The following is a 21,407-nucleotide window of genomic DNA, read 5'->3' as shown; positions in this document are numbered from 1 at the left end:
CTTTTTCCAAACAATTCAGCGGGACGCTACGATGTTTACGCACAGAAGTTGCTGTTCGGTTGAAGATTTCGTCAAAACAGGGCGGAATCAAAGTGTAACGATACCCTGGGGCGAATCGAAATGCATTAAACAACAAGCTGCGTCGCTGCCAGAGATTATTTTTCTCTTTCCGCGAAGAAATCGTGCTTTGAACTGGCAAAATTCCGCAAAAGATTTTCCGTCTGCTAACTTTTCCGTAGTTTCAAGCGCACCAACATGATCGGTCCGGGGCTGCCCGTTTCGACGACGATTTCGTCAATATCATGGGGTGTGACAATATGTCGACGGTCTGGTTCCATTAATAATGCAATAATCTTGAAAGTACATTGGTCTCAATGTCTATTTCCCCGTTTCCATGTCAAAATCCTACCGTGAAACCTGAAACCACTCGTCCACAACACTGGCCATTTTTAATTTTCCGTAGAAAGCGCATGCGCACTTAACTCAAACGCACGCGCTACCCTCAGGTCTCACAAGCCGGTGCGGAGGCCAGGCCTACCTGCCTCCAAAAATGACGCGACGTCATTTCATGCATACCCCTGTTCCAGCGGCTGTAGACTTGGCAGTACGTTACTCTCACAAAAACCAATACATTTCTGAATAGCATGTCTCTTGTATTGTAGAATACATCTGACCAAGTTTGACCAAGTGATCAGGTGTTAATCTTGAAGTTATAGGGAGCTCTTAAGCGAGCTTTATGGTTAAGGGTCGAATGTGTGCGTGTATACCGTCAACGAAAAAAACTTGACCCGCTTGACCGGAACCAGAAAACCTCTGCACCCAGGTGACATTTTTGCACGCGAATCGTATACGCTAATGCACAGCAATTTACCTGGGGAGAGATTTTCTTTTTCCAAACAATTCAGCGGGACGCTGCGATGTTTACGCGGAGAAGCCGCTGTTCGGTTGAAGATTTCGTCAAAACAGGGCCGAATCAAAGTGTGACGATACCCTGGGGCGAATCGAAATGCATTAAACAACAATCTGCATCGCTGCCAGAGATCATTTTTCTCTTTCCGCGAAGAAATCGTGCTTTGAACTGGCAAAATTCAGCAAAAGATTTTCCGTCTGCTAACTTTTCCGTAGTTTCAAGCGCACCAACATGATCGGTCCGGGGCTGCCCGTTTCGACGACGATTTCGTCAATATCATGGGGTGTGACAATATGTCAACGGTCTGGTTCCATCAATAATGCAATAATCTTGAAAGTACATTGGTCTCAATGTCTATTTCCCCGTTTCCATGTCAAAATCCTACCGTGAAACCTGAAACCACTCGTCCACAACACTGGCCATTTTAATTTTCCGTAGAAAGCGCATGCGCACTTAACTCAAACGCACGCGCTACCCTCAGGTCTCACAAGCCGGTGCGGAGGCCAGGCCTACCTGCCTCCAAAAATGACGCGACGTCATTTCATGCATACCCCTGTTCCAGCGGCTGTAGACTTGGCAGTACGTTACTCTCACACAAACCAATACATTTCTGAATAGCATGTCTCTTGTATTGTAGAATACATCTGACCAAGTTTGACCAAGTGATCAGGTGTTAATCTTGAAGTTATAAGGCATAGAGGTGAATTTTTTTCGAATTTGCGTTATACAGGGTGTCTCATGCATTGTGCTACATCAGTCTATGCATGACTGTATGTCTAGGCGACGTTGATCTTTTTGAATTAGAATATAAATCTTAATTACACTTGGGTCTTGGGATCATTATGCTTATCTCCGGGCAAAAATACCTATCCTTCTCCTGTTGTGTTTAGTTTCCCACATTCTCCCCACTTATTTTCTATACTGCGACAGCGTCTATTGGGTCAACTGCCATGATGGCATCATCCTAACTATATCCCCCCTCTCCCACCCACCAACTACTCGCCATCAATCATTGACATTGTGTGCTAGCCAACTGCTTCTTCGGTAAACTGCCATGATGGCATCATCCTAACTATATAACCCCCCCCCCCCACCGAGTCTTCTCGCTCACCAGCCCTATTAACGAAGAGCTCCCTATCAAGGCCTGAGCCTTCCTCATATTATTTTTATCAGAGAAATATCCGTCCTAAATAATGACAGAAAAGGGTGGTTTATTTCAATTTTGTGTCGACATGATCGAGGTCACGTGACATAAAAACAAAACAATCGCACACACCCGTCCAAAAAAGGCACTTTAAGAAAAACAAATACGTTTTTCCAGCTTAAAACCACACTGACGACTAAGTTATATTGGTCTACTGCCCGAATCTGAAGTATCAAATTGAATCACAAACTAGAACTAGCTCTATTTAGCTATAGTTGCGTGAAAAATTCGGGTGAGCGACGTACATTCTGTACCCTAGCGGCCAATAAATAAACTACTTTCAGCCGTCTGCTCCGGTCTCGTTAGGGAGTTTTTCCCAAATGTACGCGATGATGACGTACCCCATTAACAGGACGTAACATCTATTTTAAAATGCGTTTCGAAAGTGAATGCATGAGGACAACCCATTTGTGTCGTATATCACTGGAAACGCCCGATCGTGAATAAGGTCAATCACAATGTATTACATTACCAAAACAAAAATGTGTCGGAAGGAACTATCTATATGGATGGTCCAATCGCACCCCCCCCCTCCAGCAGTATGACACAGAAGGGCTAGTTGACTGTCCACCGGGGGGGTTTGGGGGGAGCTTCCCCCCAACGCACTGGTAAAAACCTATGTCGACGGAGGGGGGTTTGGGGGGTGTCCCCCCATTGTAACAGCTGTAGTTGTTAGAGCTTGCACTTAACATATGCTCGTAGGGGGGTTCGGGGGAGCTCCCCCGACCTAAAGGGGGGCTCACTAAGTTCTTGACTTTACATATTAACCAAGTGGTAGCAGAGCGTAGTTATCAATATAGTATAGAGACTTTAAAGCATAGAGTTCCGAAAAAATGAGTAAAGATCGAGCCGACCTCCCGCGCCCTGGCCGCTCGCAGGACGCGCCATCAGAACAAGACATGCAAGTTGCACGTGTTGATGTACACGATGCACGTGGCGATGTACACGATGTACGTAGCGAAGGCACGCATACAGAAGACGGTGAACAGGATGAGTATAACCTCAATGGATTGCATGCTGATGATGATGATGAGCGTGAGAAATGTTCTGAGAAAGAGGTGAGAGAATGGAAAGCACAGAAAGCTGTAGATAAGCAGGTTTTACAAAGACAAGAAGAAAACTGGCGTCGTTGCTGGACGATGTGTTGGAAGAGTTAGGCCTAGACACCGATAGGGATACATCCTTGAGTGAAGATGCCCGTAATCAAATAGAAGCAGCTGCCAAGAAGGTTGATGATGCTCAAGAGAGGGCGATGAGCACAATGACGAAGCTGACCTACGCGTATTTAGACAATGGAAAACTTGAAGATTTCGACAAAATCTCTGATGAGATGGAGAAGATTGCGCAAGAGTATGACGACATAAGCAAGAAACTCGAGGAGTTTTATGTATCAACGAAGAAAAAGCGTGTTGAGGAAACGCCAGTAGTAACCAGCAGTCCAAGAAGGCCGCCCCCTAGTGTTACCACTGCCAGTGGTACCAGTGACACTATCACCAGTCGTGGTACTACCACTACTAGCAGCAGTAGTACCAGCCCAAGCTCAAGACCAGTTGCTGCAGCGGTCACGACCAGCAGTTCCCGTAGAGTCTCATCCGGAAGTTCCAGTTCTCAGGCCGTTGAGTTTGATCCTACAAGGCATTTAACCCGCGTTACTATCCCCAAGTTTAGTGGTGATAAGAGAAACTACTCAGCATGGAAGGCTGCCTTCACTAGTTGCGTCGATGGAACCACTATCACTGCAGAGTACAAGCTGTTGAGACTTAGAGAATGCCTTACTGGTGAAGCTCTGAAAGTTGTTGATGGGTTGGGGTATTCAGCGTCTGCATATGAAGTTGCTAAGGATCGCCTGGAGAGAAAATACGGAGGCCAGAGGAGGCAGCTTATCCTGAGACTGGATGAGTTAGAGAAGTTCAAGCAAGTCCGTGATGGGAATGCAAAGGATTTAGAGAAATTGGCAGAACTATTAGATGTCATCACAGTTAATTTGAAGGATGCGCACCAGGAATCTGAATTGGGCAGTGGCAGTTTGTTTCTGTCAATACAGCGGAAACTGAGTGAGCTTCTCCTTGCACGCTACCACAGATGGGCCTATGATAAAGCAAAAGAGAAAACTGTGATGTCCCTTCGAGAATTTGTAAATGAAGAAACAGAGTTTCAAGTCAACGCTATGGAAGCCATCAATGGTGTGAGGGATTTTCCCAAGAAAGACCCAAGAAAAGATAGGAGCTTTGTCACGTCACAAAGTAGCACAGACCGTCAATCACAGTCACACTCCGGAGCCATGGGAAAATACACCAGATCATGCAATGTATGCGGTTCAGAGCATGGAGCATGGGAATGTGACAGCTTCAAGGCGATGTCAGTGGACCTGCGGTGGAAAACAGCCAAAGAAAAGAAACTTTGCTACAGATGTCTTAGCGGTAATGGTCACAGAGCAGAAAAGTGCCCAAGGACACGTCAATGCAAGATAGATGGCTGCAAACAGACACACCACCGGTTGCTGCATGGAAAAGCGAAGAGAGCTGAGAGTCGTCGACCCATGGAAGGGAGTGGTAACTACCAAGACTCAGATGAGAGCACAATGGCAACAGTGACACTGGCTGCAAAGAACTCGAGTGAAATCGCGCTGAGAACCGTTCCAGTCATAATAAAGCATGGTGGAAAAAGAATAAAGACTAACGCCTTGCTAGATGATGCGAGTACATCGACCTACATAGATGCAAATTCAGCTGCAGAACTCGGAGTACAAGGGAAAATTGAACAAACCACAGTTAACGTCCTAAATGGAAAGCTGAAGACATTCACCACCATGCCAGTTGAAGTGGGAATAGAAAGTTTGAATCGACGAGTAGATATGAAGATTTGGGCAAAGACAGTGGATAAAGTCACGGGTGATTTAAAAGCAACAGATTGGTCTTTGAAGCAGGATCAATATAGCCATTTGAAAGATATCCAGTTTCCAAAGATTGGTAAGAGAACCTCAGTGGATCTCCTGATAGGTGCAGATTACAGTGAGCTACATCAAAGCATTCGAGACGTCATTGGTCGACCTGGTGAACCAACAGCGAGAGAGACAAGACTGGGATGGACGTGTATCGGTCCGGTAGGGACTCCCTCGGGCCAAAAGAGGGAGGCAACCAACATGGCTTACAGCTTCTTCACCAAGGAGTCGCCATTGCTGCATGAAATCAATGATAACCTGAGAGCATTTTGGGAGATAGAGAGCATCAGCAAAGTGAATGAAGGACAAACCCCCTTGAATGAGAGTGATCGGAAAGTGCTGCAGAATGCCAGATCGTCAGTCAAGATAGTAGAGGACAGATATCAAGTGGCCGTACCATGGAAGGGAAACCACCACCCAGCAATGCCAGATAGCCGGGAGATGGCTGAGAAACGGCTGATATCAACAGAGACCAAACTGCAGAAAAATCCAGAGCTTGGAAAAAGTTACTCCCGAGTCATTCAGCAATACCAAGAAAAGGGTTACATTAAGAAGATCAAGGATGATGAGAGAAATAGTCATCAGTGGTACCTACCACACTTCCCTGTGGTCCGTCCTGACAAGAGCACAACAAAAACAAGGATAGTTTTCGATGCCTCGGCGAAAGTTGACGGAGTCAGTTTGAATGACAATATAAATACAGGACCGAAGATCCAAAACGAGCTGTTCGAGGTATTACTGCGCTTTAGGAGGTACCCAGTTGCTATTGTTTGCGACATAGCGGAGATGTACCTGCAGATAGCCTTAGAAGAAGAAGATAAAAGGTATCACCGATTTCTGTGGCGGGACCTAGAAGACAGGACAAGAGATCCAGAGACGTTTGAGTTCCAGCGACTTGTTTTTGGAATCAACAGCTCACCGTTTTTGGCACAGTTGGTTTCTCAAGAGCATGCAAGAGCCCACCAGACACAGTGCCCTAGAGCAGCAGAGGCAATTTTGAAGTCAACTTACATGGACGACACTCTTGACTCAGTGAACGATGATGAACAGGGAAAAAAGCTGTACAGAGAGTTATCAGCATTGTGGAAAGGAGCTGGGATGCATGCCAGAAAATGGTTGTCCAACTCACCCGAAGTTTTAGCCATCATACCAGATGAAGATAGAGCTTCAGAGATTAATTTGGAGGAGGGATATTTGCCATCAGTAAAGGCCCTTGGAGTGCTGTGGAAGGCGGAAGAAGACGCGTTCTGTTATCGGCTGACACCCCCTGCTGCTGATCTCAAGCTTACGAAGAGGAGCCTACTGCGAAGAATAGCAACCATTTTTGATCCCCTTGGGTTGATGGCGCCATATGTTATACAAGGAAAAATCATCATGCAGGATGTATGGATGTGTGGCGTGGAATGGGATGAAGAATTGCCAGAGGAGATTGAAAAGAAAGCTTGGGATTGGATAGTTGAAATCACAGGGTTGGCCCAAGCCAGGATCCCTAGATGCCTACAACTTGCTGAGGAGATGACAAGTTTCCAACTTCACACCTTTGGTGATGCCTCAAAAGATGCATATGGTGTAGGGGCCACTAGCCCTTTAACAAAGTCGAGCCTCGTTTGGGTCTTACGTCAAATTAGCTTTTTCGAGGAGAATATTTTCGATTCTCGCTGTAAGATTGTGGTTGTTTACCCATGTAGTTTAGGGCCATTGGGATAAAGATTCGGTAGGTTTATGCAGGACAATCCTTCGGCCAAAATGGGCTACTTTGTGACTTATGTTATGATAATTAATCCATGTAAATAGAGCGTTTGGGTGACGGTAATTTGTCACTTGGCCTGAACCAAGATGGCTGCGCCCATCGCGGAGTTTCGCACATGGTTGAGGAGTCCGGGTGTTGTCCGCCTATATTTGTACTTATCATTGTCACTTTCGTGTGTCTATGGGCTTATTTGAGAGCCAAGCTATCCCATGTTACGTATTGTGAAGCGTTGGAACTGTCCCGTTTCTCATTCAGGGAGATTTGGGCAGGTTTTACAGTAGGAGCGAGGACGTTTAGTTCGCCGTCCTTCGCGCAGATGGTGCCACACGTCAGGCGTGTTGATGTATACGGGAAGGGTGTCACTGCACGTGGTCTCAGCTTGAGGACAATGTCACAACCAGGGTTTTGTGGGGTTCATATCTTTGGAATACTAGTAGGTTGGCCAATTAAGGCTTATGGTAGGGTTCCTAGTAAACATTGGCTGTTCTTTAAGCTGGGTCGAGTTGGTTGTGACCACTGCAGAGACATCTTGTTCGTGCATGTACTAGTATGGTACTTGTGTCAGTTCTTGTACAAATTTGTATATCTATGATTTTTGCTATTTGTATTCTTTCAGTAAATCGTCATTACGTCATTTCGTCGTAGTCTACCTCAGAGTTCGTTTTCGTCTTTGGTATATCGATTCGAATGGTTGACGCATTTTTGAACTTGCCACGGCTGGGAACAACTCGCAATCCTACATATGGGACTGTGGTGTATGCAAGAAGCACCTATGCCAGTGGAATGGTAGCCACAAGGATTGTAGCGTCCAAGACCAAGGTTGCACCGTTAACCTCAGTGAGCATCCCGAGACTAGAGATGATGGCGGCGGTCCTAGGACTTCAACTCAGTCTGAGCATTGTAGCAGCATTGGCCACCAATGTCAAGGAGGTGGTGTTTTGGAGTGATAGTCAAAACGTTCTCTGGTGGATAAAGCGACCTAGCAGAAAACTGAAACCTTTCGTTGCCAACCGAGTAGGCCTGATACAACAACATACAGACCCTCAACAGTGGAGATATGTGCCAACCAAAGAAAACCCAGCAGACCTGCCTTCAAGAGGTGTAAGAGCAAAAGACCTAGCAGAGTCCAGCCTATGGTGGGACGGCCCAGAGTTTTTACAGAGGGATTCTTCAGAGTGGCCAGAGAGAGTTGTTGGACAGGGAGATGAAGTCCAGGATGAAATGAAAAATGAGAGCAGTTACCTCAGCTTGGAAGAAAAGAACAGTCTAAAACAAGTGATGAACCTTGCAGATACAAGACTAGACCCTTCCCGATTCTCCAGCTGGCAGAGATTGACACGTGTTCATGCATGGGTGCAGCGGTTTATCGGAAATTGTCAGGCAGCCCCCACTGAGAGGAAACAAGGAGAACTAGAAGTTGAGGAAGTAAAAGCGACTGAGTTACTCTTGATTAGACAGTGCCAAAAAGAAGCCTTTGCAGAGGAGTATAGCGCGTTATGCCATGGAAGGGAGCTGCCCAAGTCCAGTCAAATAGCTGGCCTGACGCCAAAATTAGATGCCGACTTCTTACTTCGTAGCAACAGTCGTCTAGCTTATGCTGATAATCTGTCCTATGAAGCCAAGTTCCCGATAATACTACCGAGAAAACACCACGTGACCCAGTTACTGGTGAGATTCTACCATGAAAGAGAGAATCATGTAGCTGGGACAAACAAGATCTTGTCAGAGATGTCAGCCAAGTATTGGATTATTAGAGGTCGAGAGGAGATCCGGGATTGGGAGGCTAAGTGCGCAGCCTGTGAACGTAAGAAGGCAAGAGTAACGTCACAATTGATGGCCCCCCTGCCAAGAACAAGAGTGAGTCCACCAATGAGAGCCTTCTCAGTTTCTTCAGTCGACTATGCTGGACCGTTTCTTACTAAGCAAGGACGAGGGAGAGTACAAACTAAGAGATACCTGTGCCTATTTACTTGCCATGCCTCGAGGGCGGTACACTTGGAGATGGCATATGCTTTAGATACCAACTCGTTCCTGAATGCCTTCAACAGATTTACTCACCGTAGAGGCGTCCCAGTAGAAGTTACTTCAGATAATGGCACGAACTTCGTTGGGGCTAACCGAGAATTGATGGAATTGGTCACCCAGCTGGACCAAGTGAGAGTAACTAGAGATGGAGCAGCGCGAGGAATAAAATGGAGGTTTAATCCGCCACATGGACCTCACTTTGGTGGAATTCATGAAAGTCTGGTGAAGAGTGCAAAGAAGGCGATATATGCTGTACTTCAGAAAGCAGACATCACAGATGAAGAGCTGAGCACTGCATTCACTGGAGCTGAAGCCCTGCTCAATTCCAGGCCGTTGTCTTACCAGTCAGAAGATTCCAAGGATGCTCCCCCTATAACACCTAACCACTTTCTATTTGGTCAGTGCGGCGGACAGTTTGCCCCAGAAGAGATAGATAGCTCAGATTTCAACCCAAGACGACGATGGAGGAGAGTTCAGGAGCTACTGAAGGAATTTTGGTCCCGGTGGTTAAAGGAGTGGCTCCCTCTGTTGCGTCAGCGCCACAAGTGGAGAGATGTCAAGAAGGATTTAGAAGTAGGAGACGTTGTACTGGTGGCAGATCCTGGATCAGTGAGAGGAGATTGGCCAATGGGACGAGTAACAGAAGTGTTTACCGGCAGAGATGGTCATCGTCGAGTGGTCAAAGTCCAGGTTGGCGAGAAGACTATGATAAGGCCAATCGTCAGGTTGTGCCCCCTGCAGTGCTGACATGTTTGCTTGCTGTCATTTTATTGGTGCGTGGTGCCCAGGCCACGCTTGCTGTCGCTTATTGGTGCGTGGTGCCCAGTCCATGCTTGCTGTTGTTTATTGGTGCGTGGTGCCCAAGCCATGCTGGTCGCAGATCGTTCGTGGTGCATGGTGCCCAAGCCATGCTGGTCGCAGATCGTTCGTGCATGGTGCCCAAGCCATGATAACCATCATCGAGAAGTGCCTTGCTCGAGGACAGTGACATTTAATAGACTTATCATTATGGATATCCTTTTTGTGAAATGGACACTTGGATACGTGTAGAGACCTTTTTGAAATAGTGCTTATCAGTCACTATCCGGACAATGGTGAACTTAATGAAACAACAGAAATTCTGAATGCTAACAATCAGTTTGTTTAGACTTAATCAAAATGTGTTGATAATTAGAATTGGGAGCAAAATTGCTTGGGGTTACTTGTTTTTCATTAAACCATATCAACCAACACGTTACAGTTTTTTGTGGATGACAATATTCAGAGTTTCAACCGTTTCATTCTTTGTGCATAATTGTGGAAGTTGAGAATTCTGTGTTCCATAACAGATGGACAGACGGACAAAAATTGGCATTTTCAAAGAGTATAGATGGAATAGTGATTCACTATTGGATATATTCTATAGACAGTTGATCTGCATTAGTCAAGCTGAACCTACTGTAAAGTCAGTCAGGATACGTTACCGGAAATTATTATGGACTGTCATTTTATGAATATTCCGGGTTCAGCTGGTATTTGTTAACAAAACGACATTTCACTTTAAACTCGGCATAAGCCTTTTAAGCATAGTTTTTGAACAACTGTGAGTCCAGTACTCAATAGGTTAAATTTGGGGTTCTATCAGTTGGGACATTGATTATCAATAGTATACACATGTACATAAGTTTAATAGATTTGATTACCGTTAAGGTTTTAACGGGGAAGGGAGGATGGATAGGAGTTAATAGTTTCCCAGTAGGATGTGACTGTCTTCGGCTCACATCCGGCTGGTGCGGACTTGGTCCGCGGGGTCGAATGGCGCGCTGAAGAAGAAGGACGGAGATCGAATTTTGTAGCAAAGAATTCCTGAATAAAGCGGAAGAACTGTTATGTTTTATATCGTCTAAGAGTCTAATAACCAAAAGTTGCTTTGTTGGGAGCTCTGGGTCAACCTGGCTTTACCCTGGTTGTTATGTATTGAATCAGTCACACGATTTCATGCTGGTTGTGACAGGAGAGGACAGCCAACTGTGACTGTGCTCTCCTTTCGCTATCAGGGTGAAGTCAGTTGGCAGTCCTCTCCTGTCACAACCAGGATGGATCAGGATTGTGACAGCCCTCTCCTGAACAAAGTCATGTAACTGCATCATCCTGTCACAGCCACATGAGTGAACTAATGTGACTGTCCTCTGTCACTACAAGGAGGAAAGTCCTGTAACTGTCCCATCCTGTCACAACCAGGGCAAAGTGATGTGACTGTGATCTCCTCTCATAGTCAGGGTGAAATCATGTGGCTGTCCTCTCACATCAGGATGCAGTCTCGTGACTATCCTGTTACGTAACAACCAGGGTGAACCAATGCGACTGTCCTCTCCCGTCACAACCAGGATGAAATAGTGTGACTGTTTTATTACATAACAACCAGGGTAGAGCCAGGTGAACCCAGACCTCCCAACAAAGCAACTCTATGACCCTGTTTTAACTGGGACACTACCGTGTTAGCTCTTCAGATTCTGGACTATCCTGGTCATATGACTGTGCTCTCGTGAACAAACAAAGTGAAGTCATGTAACTGTACCTCCCATCCCGGTACACCAAGGTGAAGTTATGTGGCTGTCTTGTCGTGTCACCAACAAGTTGAGTGCCTTTAACTGTCCTATCCTGTCACAGTCAGTGGGAATTCATGTAACCTCCTGTCATGCCACAACCAGCAGGGTGAGGTCATGTGACTCGCTATCAGGTGAAGTCAGTTGGCAGTCCTCTCCTGTCACAGCCAGGATGGGTCAGGATTGTGACAGCCCTCTCCTGAACGAAGTCATGTAACTGCATCATCCTGTCACAGCCACAGTAGTGAACAAATCGTGGGCTGAGTGCAAAACTGTTGTATCTACACTTCCTTTGGTTTTGAGGAAAATGACTTCAAAGATTTGAACTTCATCAGCAGTCATCAGCCTCTTTTGTTTTGAGTAAGCCATTTTGAATGCAGATACAATATTTTTGCACTCATGTTTTCCTGTAATCTGCAGATACAATAGTATTACATTGGTAGTTTAGGGGCGTATGATAGAAGGCAGCACTAATCAACACAATAATATTGTAGATATGATGTTTTTGCATTGATTTCTGGGGCTAACTCATTTTTTTCAAATTTGTCAGTTACAACAGTTTTGCGCTCAGCCCACGAAATGTGACTGTCACTACAAGAAGGAAAGTCCTGTAACTGTCCCATCCTGTCACAACCAGGGCAAAGTCATGTGACTGTAGTATCCTCTTATTATCAGGTTGAAGTCCTGTGACTGTCCCGTCCTTTCACAACCAGGGTGAAGTCATGTGACTGTAGTATCCTCTGACTATCAGGGTGAAGTCCTGTGGTTGTCTAGTCCTGTCACAACCAGGGTGAAGTCATGTAGCTGTACTCCTCTCTCTATCAGCGTGAGGTCATGTGACTGTGCTCTCCTCTCACTGTCAGAGTGAAGTCAGTTGGCTGTACTCTCCTGTCACCACCAGGGTGACTCATGTGACAGTCCTCTCCTGAACGAACACGGCAAAGTCATACAACTGCCTCATCCTGTCACAACCGTTGTGGTCTCCTGTGACAAACGCGGTGAAGACATGTAACTGTTCTCTCCGGTCACAACCAGGATGAAGTCCTGTAACTGTCCCATTCTGTGACAACCAGGGCAAAGTGATGTGACTGTACTCTCACAGTCACGGTGAAGTCATGTGAATGTCCTCTCTTGTCACATCCAGGACGAAATAGTGTGACTGTTTTATCACAACCAGGGTAAAGCAAGGTTAACCCAGACCGCCCAACAAAGCAACTCTCTGACTCTGTTTTAACTAGGACACTGCCGTGTTAGCTCTTTAGGTTCTGGACATTACCCTGGTTGTGACAGGATGGGACAGTTACAGGACTTCACCCTGGTTGTGACAGGACGGGACAGTCACAGGACCTCACCCTGATAGAGAGAGGATAGTACAGTCACATGACTTCACCCTGGTTGTGACATGACGGGACAGTTACAGGACCTCACCCTGATAGAGAGAGGATACCACAGTCACATGACTTCACCCTGGTTGTGACAGGACGGGACAGTTACAAGACCTCACCCTGATAGAGAGAGGATACCACAGTCACATGACTTCCCCCTGGTTGTGACAGGACGGGACAGTTTCAGGACCTCACCCTGATAGAGAGAGGATAGTACAGTCACATGACTTCACCCTGGTTGTGACAGGACGGGACAGTCACAGGACCTCACCCTGATAGAGAGAGGATAGTACAGTCACATGACTTCACCCTGGTTGTGACAGGACGGGACAGTTACAAGACCTCACCCTGATAGAGAGAGGATACCACAGTCACATGACTTCCCCCTGGTTGTGACAGGACGGGACAGTCACAGGACCTCACCCTGATAGAGAGAGGATACCACAGTCACATGACTTCACCCTGGTTGTGACAGGACGGGACAGTCACAGGACCTCACCCTGATAGAGAGAGGATACCACAGTCACATGACTTCACCCTGGTTGTGACAGGACGGGACAGTTACAGGACTTCACCCCGATAGTGAGAGGATAGTGCAGTCACATGACCTCACCCTGGTTGTGACAGGCGGGACAGTTACAGGACCTCAACCTGATAGTTAGAGGAGAGCACAGTCACATTCCCTGGTTGTGACACAGGATAGGACAGTCACAACCTCAACCTGGTTGTGACAGGAGTGGAGGATAGTCCTCTCCTTGTGAATGACAAGGCAAGATATGAGTCAGGTCCCGGTGGATGGCACCCACCACCAGCAGTCAGCCTGTCCACAAGGGGTCTCATCACTACACAGCAAAATCTCTCTGATGAGGACATCCATGGGATTGAGAATGCTGTTCTCGGTTGGTGTCCTGCTTATCAATGTGTGTCCACTTAACAAGGCTCCAGTGATTGTACCCAGACAGTTGGGTGCTGCTTGAGTGGATTGAAGGTCAGAATGCCCAGGCCAAGACTGTGTGGGTGATCTGAGAGTTACCGCCCGATGGGTCACATCCACATAGAATTTGATGCAGTCAAACATTGGGTGATATGAATAAAGAGTAGTAAATGCTTTTATCTAAAACTCCATGTACATTTACACGAGGCCTTTCTGTACAAAATTGAAGTAAAAGCATTTGCTAGCCTTTATTCATATCACCCATTGACATGTTGGCCAAGGTGCTCCCAACATAGAAAGAAGGTGCCAGATTTCAGCACAGGCAGTTATTTTGCATCTTCAAAAATATAACACAGAAAAGAATGTGTACATAAACACTTTATTTTAGTAACATTTTCTTTCCATATTCATACATGTCATAAAATTACACCATCATACAGGGTGTTCAGCAAAAGTTGGAAGATCTAAATTAAGTCTAAAATCTTACCAACCCATCAATAAGGAAAAGTGACAACACCAAAACTAGAAGCATTAGGAATTTGGTTTACCCCATTTCTGTATGAGATGAGACATTACTGTTATGCAACATGCATGTAAAATGTTATTCGCACTAATTTCTACCTTCCATCTTTTTCTCAACACCCTGTACAATGTCATGATCACTCCTCATATCTCACAAAATGACACGGGTTAAAATCAATACAGAAAATATAACTTTTTCACTTGGAACGAGATTGTAACAATGAAACAAATGCACCGATCTTGCGATGACCAGATGACACAAAAAACTAACACTTATAATTACATTATTCAAAGAAACTGAGCTAGCACTAACACTGTAAGTAAAGTATACATCATATCAATAACAACTGTTACTGGAGTTTAATTGATGAAATAGTTTATCTAAGATGAAGTTTTGAATGTTTGTTAATTTTTGCTCTCTTGGAACTGTGAGCGTTCTTGGTGATTTATTTTATTTTTTTCAATAATTTGAAGTGACTTTGCTCAAAATGGCAAAATGAATATAAGCTTTTTTGTCATGAATCTACTCACAATTACTCTCATACATGTATAGGCCTACATACATTTTACATCAACAATGTAAGAGGCATATTACTTCACCTCTTTAACTTAAGATGGCAGCACCAACAGGAGCCTTGTCCAGTCTCAAATGAAAATCTCACCCGTAAATTCCAATAACCTTTTTAACTAAAGAAACTACATGCTGATATACATTCATCTAAGATTCAGCTTCAGGTTTCATGCTCAACTGAAAACGAATTCTGGCGCTTTTCATTTTTTCTCCAGGACACTTTGAAACTTTGATGGGCAGGGATGGAAAAGCGCACATTAATTATTTCCTCAGGATGCTGTACACACCCCTGAAGCTATACTCTCAGTCTCTGGAGACACACTGAAATATACAGCAACAAAAGCAATATCAAAGGGTGTTTCCCCTTCTTGAAAAGTTGTCAGAGCCGGTCATATTCCTAACCGTACACTGATAATTTTGGCATCTGTTGTGTTGGTGGTCCCACTAATTTGCACAAACGACATCCTTACAAGTCCCCCCATTAGGAAGTAGACCTAAGTCTAAGAGACAAGTTTAGTATTATCCCGATCCACTTATCAAAATTCCAAGATCCACCCCAACCTTAGAAGTTCCATTTCGCTTAAATGTATGATTCACTGCACAGCAAGTGAACTTGTGTTTGCTTATAGGACATCCAACTTCAAAAAATGTAACTTTTTCACTTTGTGCTTGCTTATAGGACATCAAACTTCAAACCTCGTAGCACTCAAAAAACTAAATTAGTACTGATTACGATTGTGAAGTATAAACCACCCACACAGGGTGAATCAAAACCGAGGCATATTTTCATTTAGTTTGAATCGAGCAGATGATCCATTGAAGTGATCAAGGAGGCTTCAAGGTACTTAACATGAATAATTGGCATAAAGTGGCCCGTATCACACCTGATGAAAATATTTATAGGCCTATGTTTGTACTACTTAAGTTAAGTGCGAGCCAACTTGGGGCATAGTTCCTCTAACTAAGTAATAACCTCCTGAAGCGTACAGCGCAACACAGAATTGGTTATGTCATATTTGTTTTCGTCACATTGGGACTCCATCACGTCCGCAGGTATCCTCCGTGCATTTCTGTCTAAACGGATTTAAACCCTTTTTTCTCGGGAGACATCAATGTCCTGAAATTTTCACAGGTGAATGATGGGAGAAACAGATATCTTAGATGTCGTTCAGCATTCCCAATGAGAGGAAACACTCAGAAATGGAAACACCTCAAATCGTTACACCAGCAGCATTACTCCTACTTACTCTTTCCTTTAACCGTTTCACTACCGAGGAGTTTTGGAAGTGTACCGTACCCCTGACCCGCACTGCATGGGAATAGTCCGGATCCCAGCGTTGATACCAACTTGGCTTAGGAAAAGTTTCGTTGTAAAATAGCAAGCACTACCCAATCTCAGGGACAAGGAGTACGACTAGTGTTGCCACCTCGTTTCTTCAGGTGTAACCAAACTTTTAGACTACAGAACATGTAGAACCTGGGAGAAATTTAGCAGTACAGGCCAGTATTACACAGAGCACGGACCAGTATATACCAGGTGCAGTAGAGAAAGAGTTAATGATGAAACAAACTTATTGAATTAATTTCTAATTGATAAAGACTACTTCTCACTCGTGGGCCACCCTCTTATAACTACTCTGATCATGACTGGACTATTAGTACCATGTATTATATATTCCTGAGATAACTTATTGCACCTTTTGTCTGACGTTCTTGATAAATATGTTAACCCAATGGAAACAGCTGTCATGGAAGAAACCATAAAGGTTCTGAGCAAATATCTATATCATATACATGTGAATATACAGTGGAACCTCCCTTAGCGGACACCTTTCTATTAGGGACACCCTCTCTATTAAGGACACTAGTTTCGGTCCCAAATTGGTTGTTTCCGTTCAATTTGACCTCTCGTATCAGGACACCTCTCTATTAAGGACGGCACTTGTCAGTCCCGAGGGTGTCCTTAATAGAGAGGTTCTACTGTAGTTCCATGAACTGGGAGATCAGAGAGACCTCTATTGGCAACTTTGTGTAACTGAGAAACCTTGAACCGTTTCCTAAAAGAGGCTGACCAAGAACCGAGTAATCAAATTTGGCCTAATAGTGATAATAATCCCAAAGTGCTTGGTAATAGATGCAACCTAACTGAACTGCAGCACAATGGAAAACCAACCAACGTTATTATTGTTATAAGGTTGAAACAACAGGTTGCATCTAAAGGGTTAAATAAAATAAATATCTTACTGGTGCATAAATTACATAGTACGCATATTAAGAAAACAACCTAATCGGTAAGTATCATTGTGTCCTGTAATAGGAGCGTTACCCGTTTTACAAATGCACCGAGTGAACTCAGCTTAGTCCGCCCTATCCTAATCTATAATTGGGCCATGACTGCTTAGACAAGACCCCAAATTAGGGGTTTCCCAGTGTATTCAATTCTTCTATAATGCGTTTTATATACCTGAGATATGAAAGTAAATGCACAGAGCCTGAACGCATTATCTGAAGAAGTTGAAATTCTCTTAGAGAAATGTTTTAACTGTCAGAGTTTTAGAAGTTTGCCTAATAGTACTTACATTATTCCAATCAATTTTCATGGATTAAGGCCACATGTGAAAAGTTCTAGCTTTCTCATCACCGCACCCGTCATCTCATTTTGGGATAACGTGTGGAAACATTTCGTTTCCACTTGGACAGTAAATCTACTTCATATTCTGATACAAGTAGATTTAGTAACTAAGTTTTAAAAAGATCAGTTAAGAGGGAAAGAAACTCTGACAACATATTTTTTTATCAACTGTGTCCAGCAACAGAGATTTTGTTCAAGTGTCATTTGTTGGCACTCTCCTCCAGTGGATCAAATTCGGACAGTGTGGATATATTTTTTCAGATTGGACCAAACTCTGATAGTGTGAACGAAAAGCAACTTTAGACAAGAGCAAATTCTGATCCGGTCTTAATTTACCAAATTTGATAATTATAGTATGAATGCCACTATAGTTGATAGATTCACAATACACAAGTCTGTAAAGCAATACCTCATGTCTCATTGGACTTTTCGAAATCTGTTGACAAGAAACCTTTTTTTTTGCCTAAGCTCTTAATCTTAAAACTGTTTTTTTTTACATCTTACACCATATGTATGTAAACTATCCATACTCATTAGCCGCATTAAACAGGTTAAAAAAAATTATTTAAAAAATTACAACCATTGGAGAAAAAAACAAATCAAAAATATATGCGACTTTAGAAAATAACTTGCACTCAAAAAAAAAATCTATGTAATCTAATGAAACAACATTTTTATATGTTAAACCTGAACAAATTAACACTTGCATCAGAGTGACTAAGTCTGGGGCACAAGAACATGTAGAAATACAGTAATACACTGTACCAGATTTAACAAAACAATATGAGGCACAAACCAGAAGAAATCATGACCATTAAATTTTGTGGTTACCTATAATTGCAACTTTAAATTTTCATTCAGCATTTTGACAAACCTGCAACAGCAACTTCAATTAGGTTTTCCTTTTTGCAAAATATTTTTTTGTGATTATCTAAAAACGCAAAATGAAAAGGCACATGAACATTTCCGGTAAATGGACAAAATATATACCAACAATAACTTGATGTATGAAAGTTGTCATTAGAGTTATATGTAAACAAATAATCTTCAAATCTGAGGAAGAATTACAGTGACAATTTTCGCACCCAGTATACAGAGTGGCTCAATAAAAATATTACACTTACAAAATGGTTAATATCTTTTATCATTTTGGCATTTCCCCGTAAACATACATATCTACTTGAAGAGCAAGCTTTCTCCATTAATTTGACACCAGCAGAATCATAATCCATCCATGGTTGACTGTGCAGAACAGATTTATTGACTCATGTAAAATCTCACTTGTGCCAACTTCTCAGTGGTTAAACAGGAAAAAGAGGAAGCATTCCCAACATTTAATTTTATTCACAGTTGAACACATATAGGAAAATTACAAAACGAATCTGTTAAAAGTCAATCTTCAACTGTGAATAAAATTTAAAATGTTCAAGATTGCTTCCTCTTTGTCCTTTGCCCTGTTCAACCACTGAAAGATTGGGGCTAGTCAGATTTCACACGAGTCAATAAAATCTGTCCTGTGCAGTCAACCATGGAAGGATTTTGAATCTGCTGGTGTCAGTTTGCTCTTCAAGGGCCTATGTATGTTTGAGGTAAATGCCAAAATTATAAGAGATATGAACCATTTTGTAAGTGTAACATTTTTATTGAGCCACTCTTTATTGACAAAATTAATACAATCATATCAGTAACATAAAATAAATAATATCAGCATACATTTTACGCAATTTTTTATACAAGTTGCCCTTGATGGATTAATCAATCATACCTCATGTTGAGGCTCCAACCACAATTTTCACAAAATATATTTTCTCTTATATAAAATTAGAAGAGGCTCTATGAAGATGAATGATCAAAACATCAATAGGTTGTCATCTGAAAGTCTGCGATACATACAGAACCATAAAGAGCTTTGCTTCATAAACAACAGTTGTTCACGGTCCATTACTGCTAACATTTACTTGACTTGACTCCTCGTCAGATGCTGCAGTCGATGATGCTGGTTTCTTGCTCAAACTGACATCATCAAGGTGGACTAGTTTCTCACTCATTTCCCACAGCCTCTTGGCACTTTCTTCGTCATTCGCAAATATTGCCGCGTCTTTTTCGGCACAATCACTGAAAGATATGATAATAACCTATTCTGAGATACAAAAGTTATCAAACATGTCAAAACAAAAGAACTAGATATTATAGACAGTAGGGGACGATTATTTCAAGCTACTGGGAAGATCAGTGGCGTAGTGGTCAGATCACCGGGCTCATAATCAGGAGGTCGTGGGTTCGATTCTCAGAAGGGTCACCGCTGTTTTGTCTTTGTGTCCTTGAGCAAGGCACTTAACCCTACTTGCTTCTTTCCACCCAGGAGTAAATGGGTACCTCGCTGGCAGAGATGGCAAACTATGAATGTTAGTCCTGAGCACTGTATAGCTGTAGCTTTGACCTGTATACTCTCAGAGAGTAGAGCTTGAATCAAGAATGGACAGGCCAATAGCTAGGGGTAATAATGTGAAGCGCTTTGAGCGACTGAATCCAGTTGGATTTAGCGCTATATAAGTTTCATGATTATTTATTAAAAGTGTTGATGATACAACTGCCATGTGACCTCTCACTTCTATATTCTAATACACCCTGCTTGAAAAGTAAGCACTGATTAATATGTATTATACACAGCACCTCATTTTGGTGGCTTAATCTTGATTTTTAAATCATGAAAGGAAAGCGCAATCAAGTGGCACTTGCTGCGTTGAATTCGATGAAACGGGGCTTGACAGCAGAAGAGAGTTTTCAGTCCGTTTTTTGTCAAGATAACTTGTTAAAAATGTTAAGTGTGATAGCAACTATCGATTAATCTAGACTTGGCAACAGAATTGAAATCAACATTGCACTGTTGGCCATCTTGAGACTGTTGCGTGGAGATCAAATTCTACCTCAAAATTCCAGCCAAAGATTGGGGCTTACATTTTAGCTCCATCCCCCTGGTCTCAATCAGCCGGGTTATGGCAACCAGACTAGGAGACGGAAACTCCGATATAAAACCTGACCGAAGACGGAGCGCACCAGCCATACTGGCGTCTAACCGGGTACGCACGCATTCACAACCTAAAATGCCTATACAAAGCACCTTATTTCGTTGTGGCGTCAGACCTATGGTTCGTCAACAGGTAGGTAGGACGCCGGGGCCCCAGCCTCGAGGGGCTTCACCCCATGCTACTGGAGGCGGCTACAGGATGACTGGAAGTACCAGGGTCACCTGTAGCAATGTTACTGGTAATAAACATCTACGGAGTAAGAGACACAGCAGAATGCCAATGCCAGACAGCAGTGCAAACACCAACGCACATCCTACAGGACTGTCCCCTGTACCAGGATTTACGAGATAGATTCTGGCCTAAAGACACGAAGGTCGAAGAAAAGCTGTGGGGAACACAGCCGGACCTTCGGGCGACAAGCCGCTTCATCTCCGCCACAGGACTGAGGTTATAGTTTTACTTAGGCAGGTTGAACGCTGAAGAAGAAGAATATATCATACAATTTCAAGATATACACCAGACATCTGTCTTTGATATCCTAAAACTTAAAGGGGTACACCGTTCGTAAGTACTTGCGGTCCAGTTAAATGGAAAGCCACTAATACACAATGCCGTAGTGCGGCTATTAGGGCCATTTACACGGTGCGGGTTCGATCCGGTTCGAGACCAGTTTCGTATAAAAAGCACCGTGTAAATACGATTAAATCAGCCTGAACCGACCTTAACTGACTTTAACCGAACCGGCCTGAGATTCGTCGCAAAGCTGAGTTTCGGGCCGGTTCAGGAGGGTTCAGGTCGGTTCAGGCGGGTTCAAGTTGTCGTGTAAATGCGAACTGGCTTTAAACTCACCCAAGGCCAGTTTGCACTCGGCACAAAACTGACGTCATTAGCGGGAATAGCTGTCGTATTCCTGTCATGA

General features: G+C 43.6%; 3 protein-coding genes across 3 annotated transcripts in view; 2 read left to right on the top strand and 1 right to left on the bottom strand.

Moving 5' to 3' along the window:
* The first annotated feature begins 3,375 nt into the window (after positions 1–3,375).
* Positions 3,376–6,762, top strand: LOC135484811 (uncharacterized). The gene has a single exon (XM_064766497.1). The coding sequence runs from the start codon at positions 3,376–3,378 to the stop codon at positions 6,760–6,762; it is 3,387 nt and encodes a 1,128-aa protein (XP_064622567.1).
* Positions 6,763–7,492: 730 nt separating this feature from the next.
* LOC135484810 (uncharacterized) lies at positions 7,493–9,577 on the top strand. The gene has a single exon (XM_064766496.1). The coding sequence runs from the start codon at positions 7,493–7,495 to the stop codon at positions 9,575–9,577; it is 2,085 nt and encodes a 694-aa protein (XP_064622566.1).
* Positions 9,578–14,099: 4,522 nt separating this feature from the next.
* The window catches only part of LOC135484038 (retinol dehydrogenase 12-like), a 31,041-nt gene continuing 23,733 nt past the window's right edge, over positions 14,100–21,407 (bottom strand). Inside the window, exon 7 of the mRNA XM_064765101.1 lies at positions 14,100–19,574. Coding sequence (XP_064621171.1) covers positions 19,391–19,574 — 184 coding nt within the window. The 3' untranslated portion in view covers positions 14,100–19,390. The remainder of the gene's footprint in view (positions 19,575–21,407) is intronic.

Source organism: Lineus longissimus, chromosome 3 (assembly GCF_910592395.1).
Source record: "Lineus longissimus chromosome 3, tnLinLong1.2, whole genome shotgun sequence".
Lineage (NCBI taxonomy): Eukaryota > Metazoa > Nemertea > Pilidiophora > Heteronemertea > Lineidae > Lineus > Lineus longissimus.
Note: the sequence above shows the minus strand (reverse complement) of the source record. Positions and strands in the feature narration are given on the sequence as shown.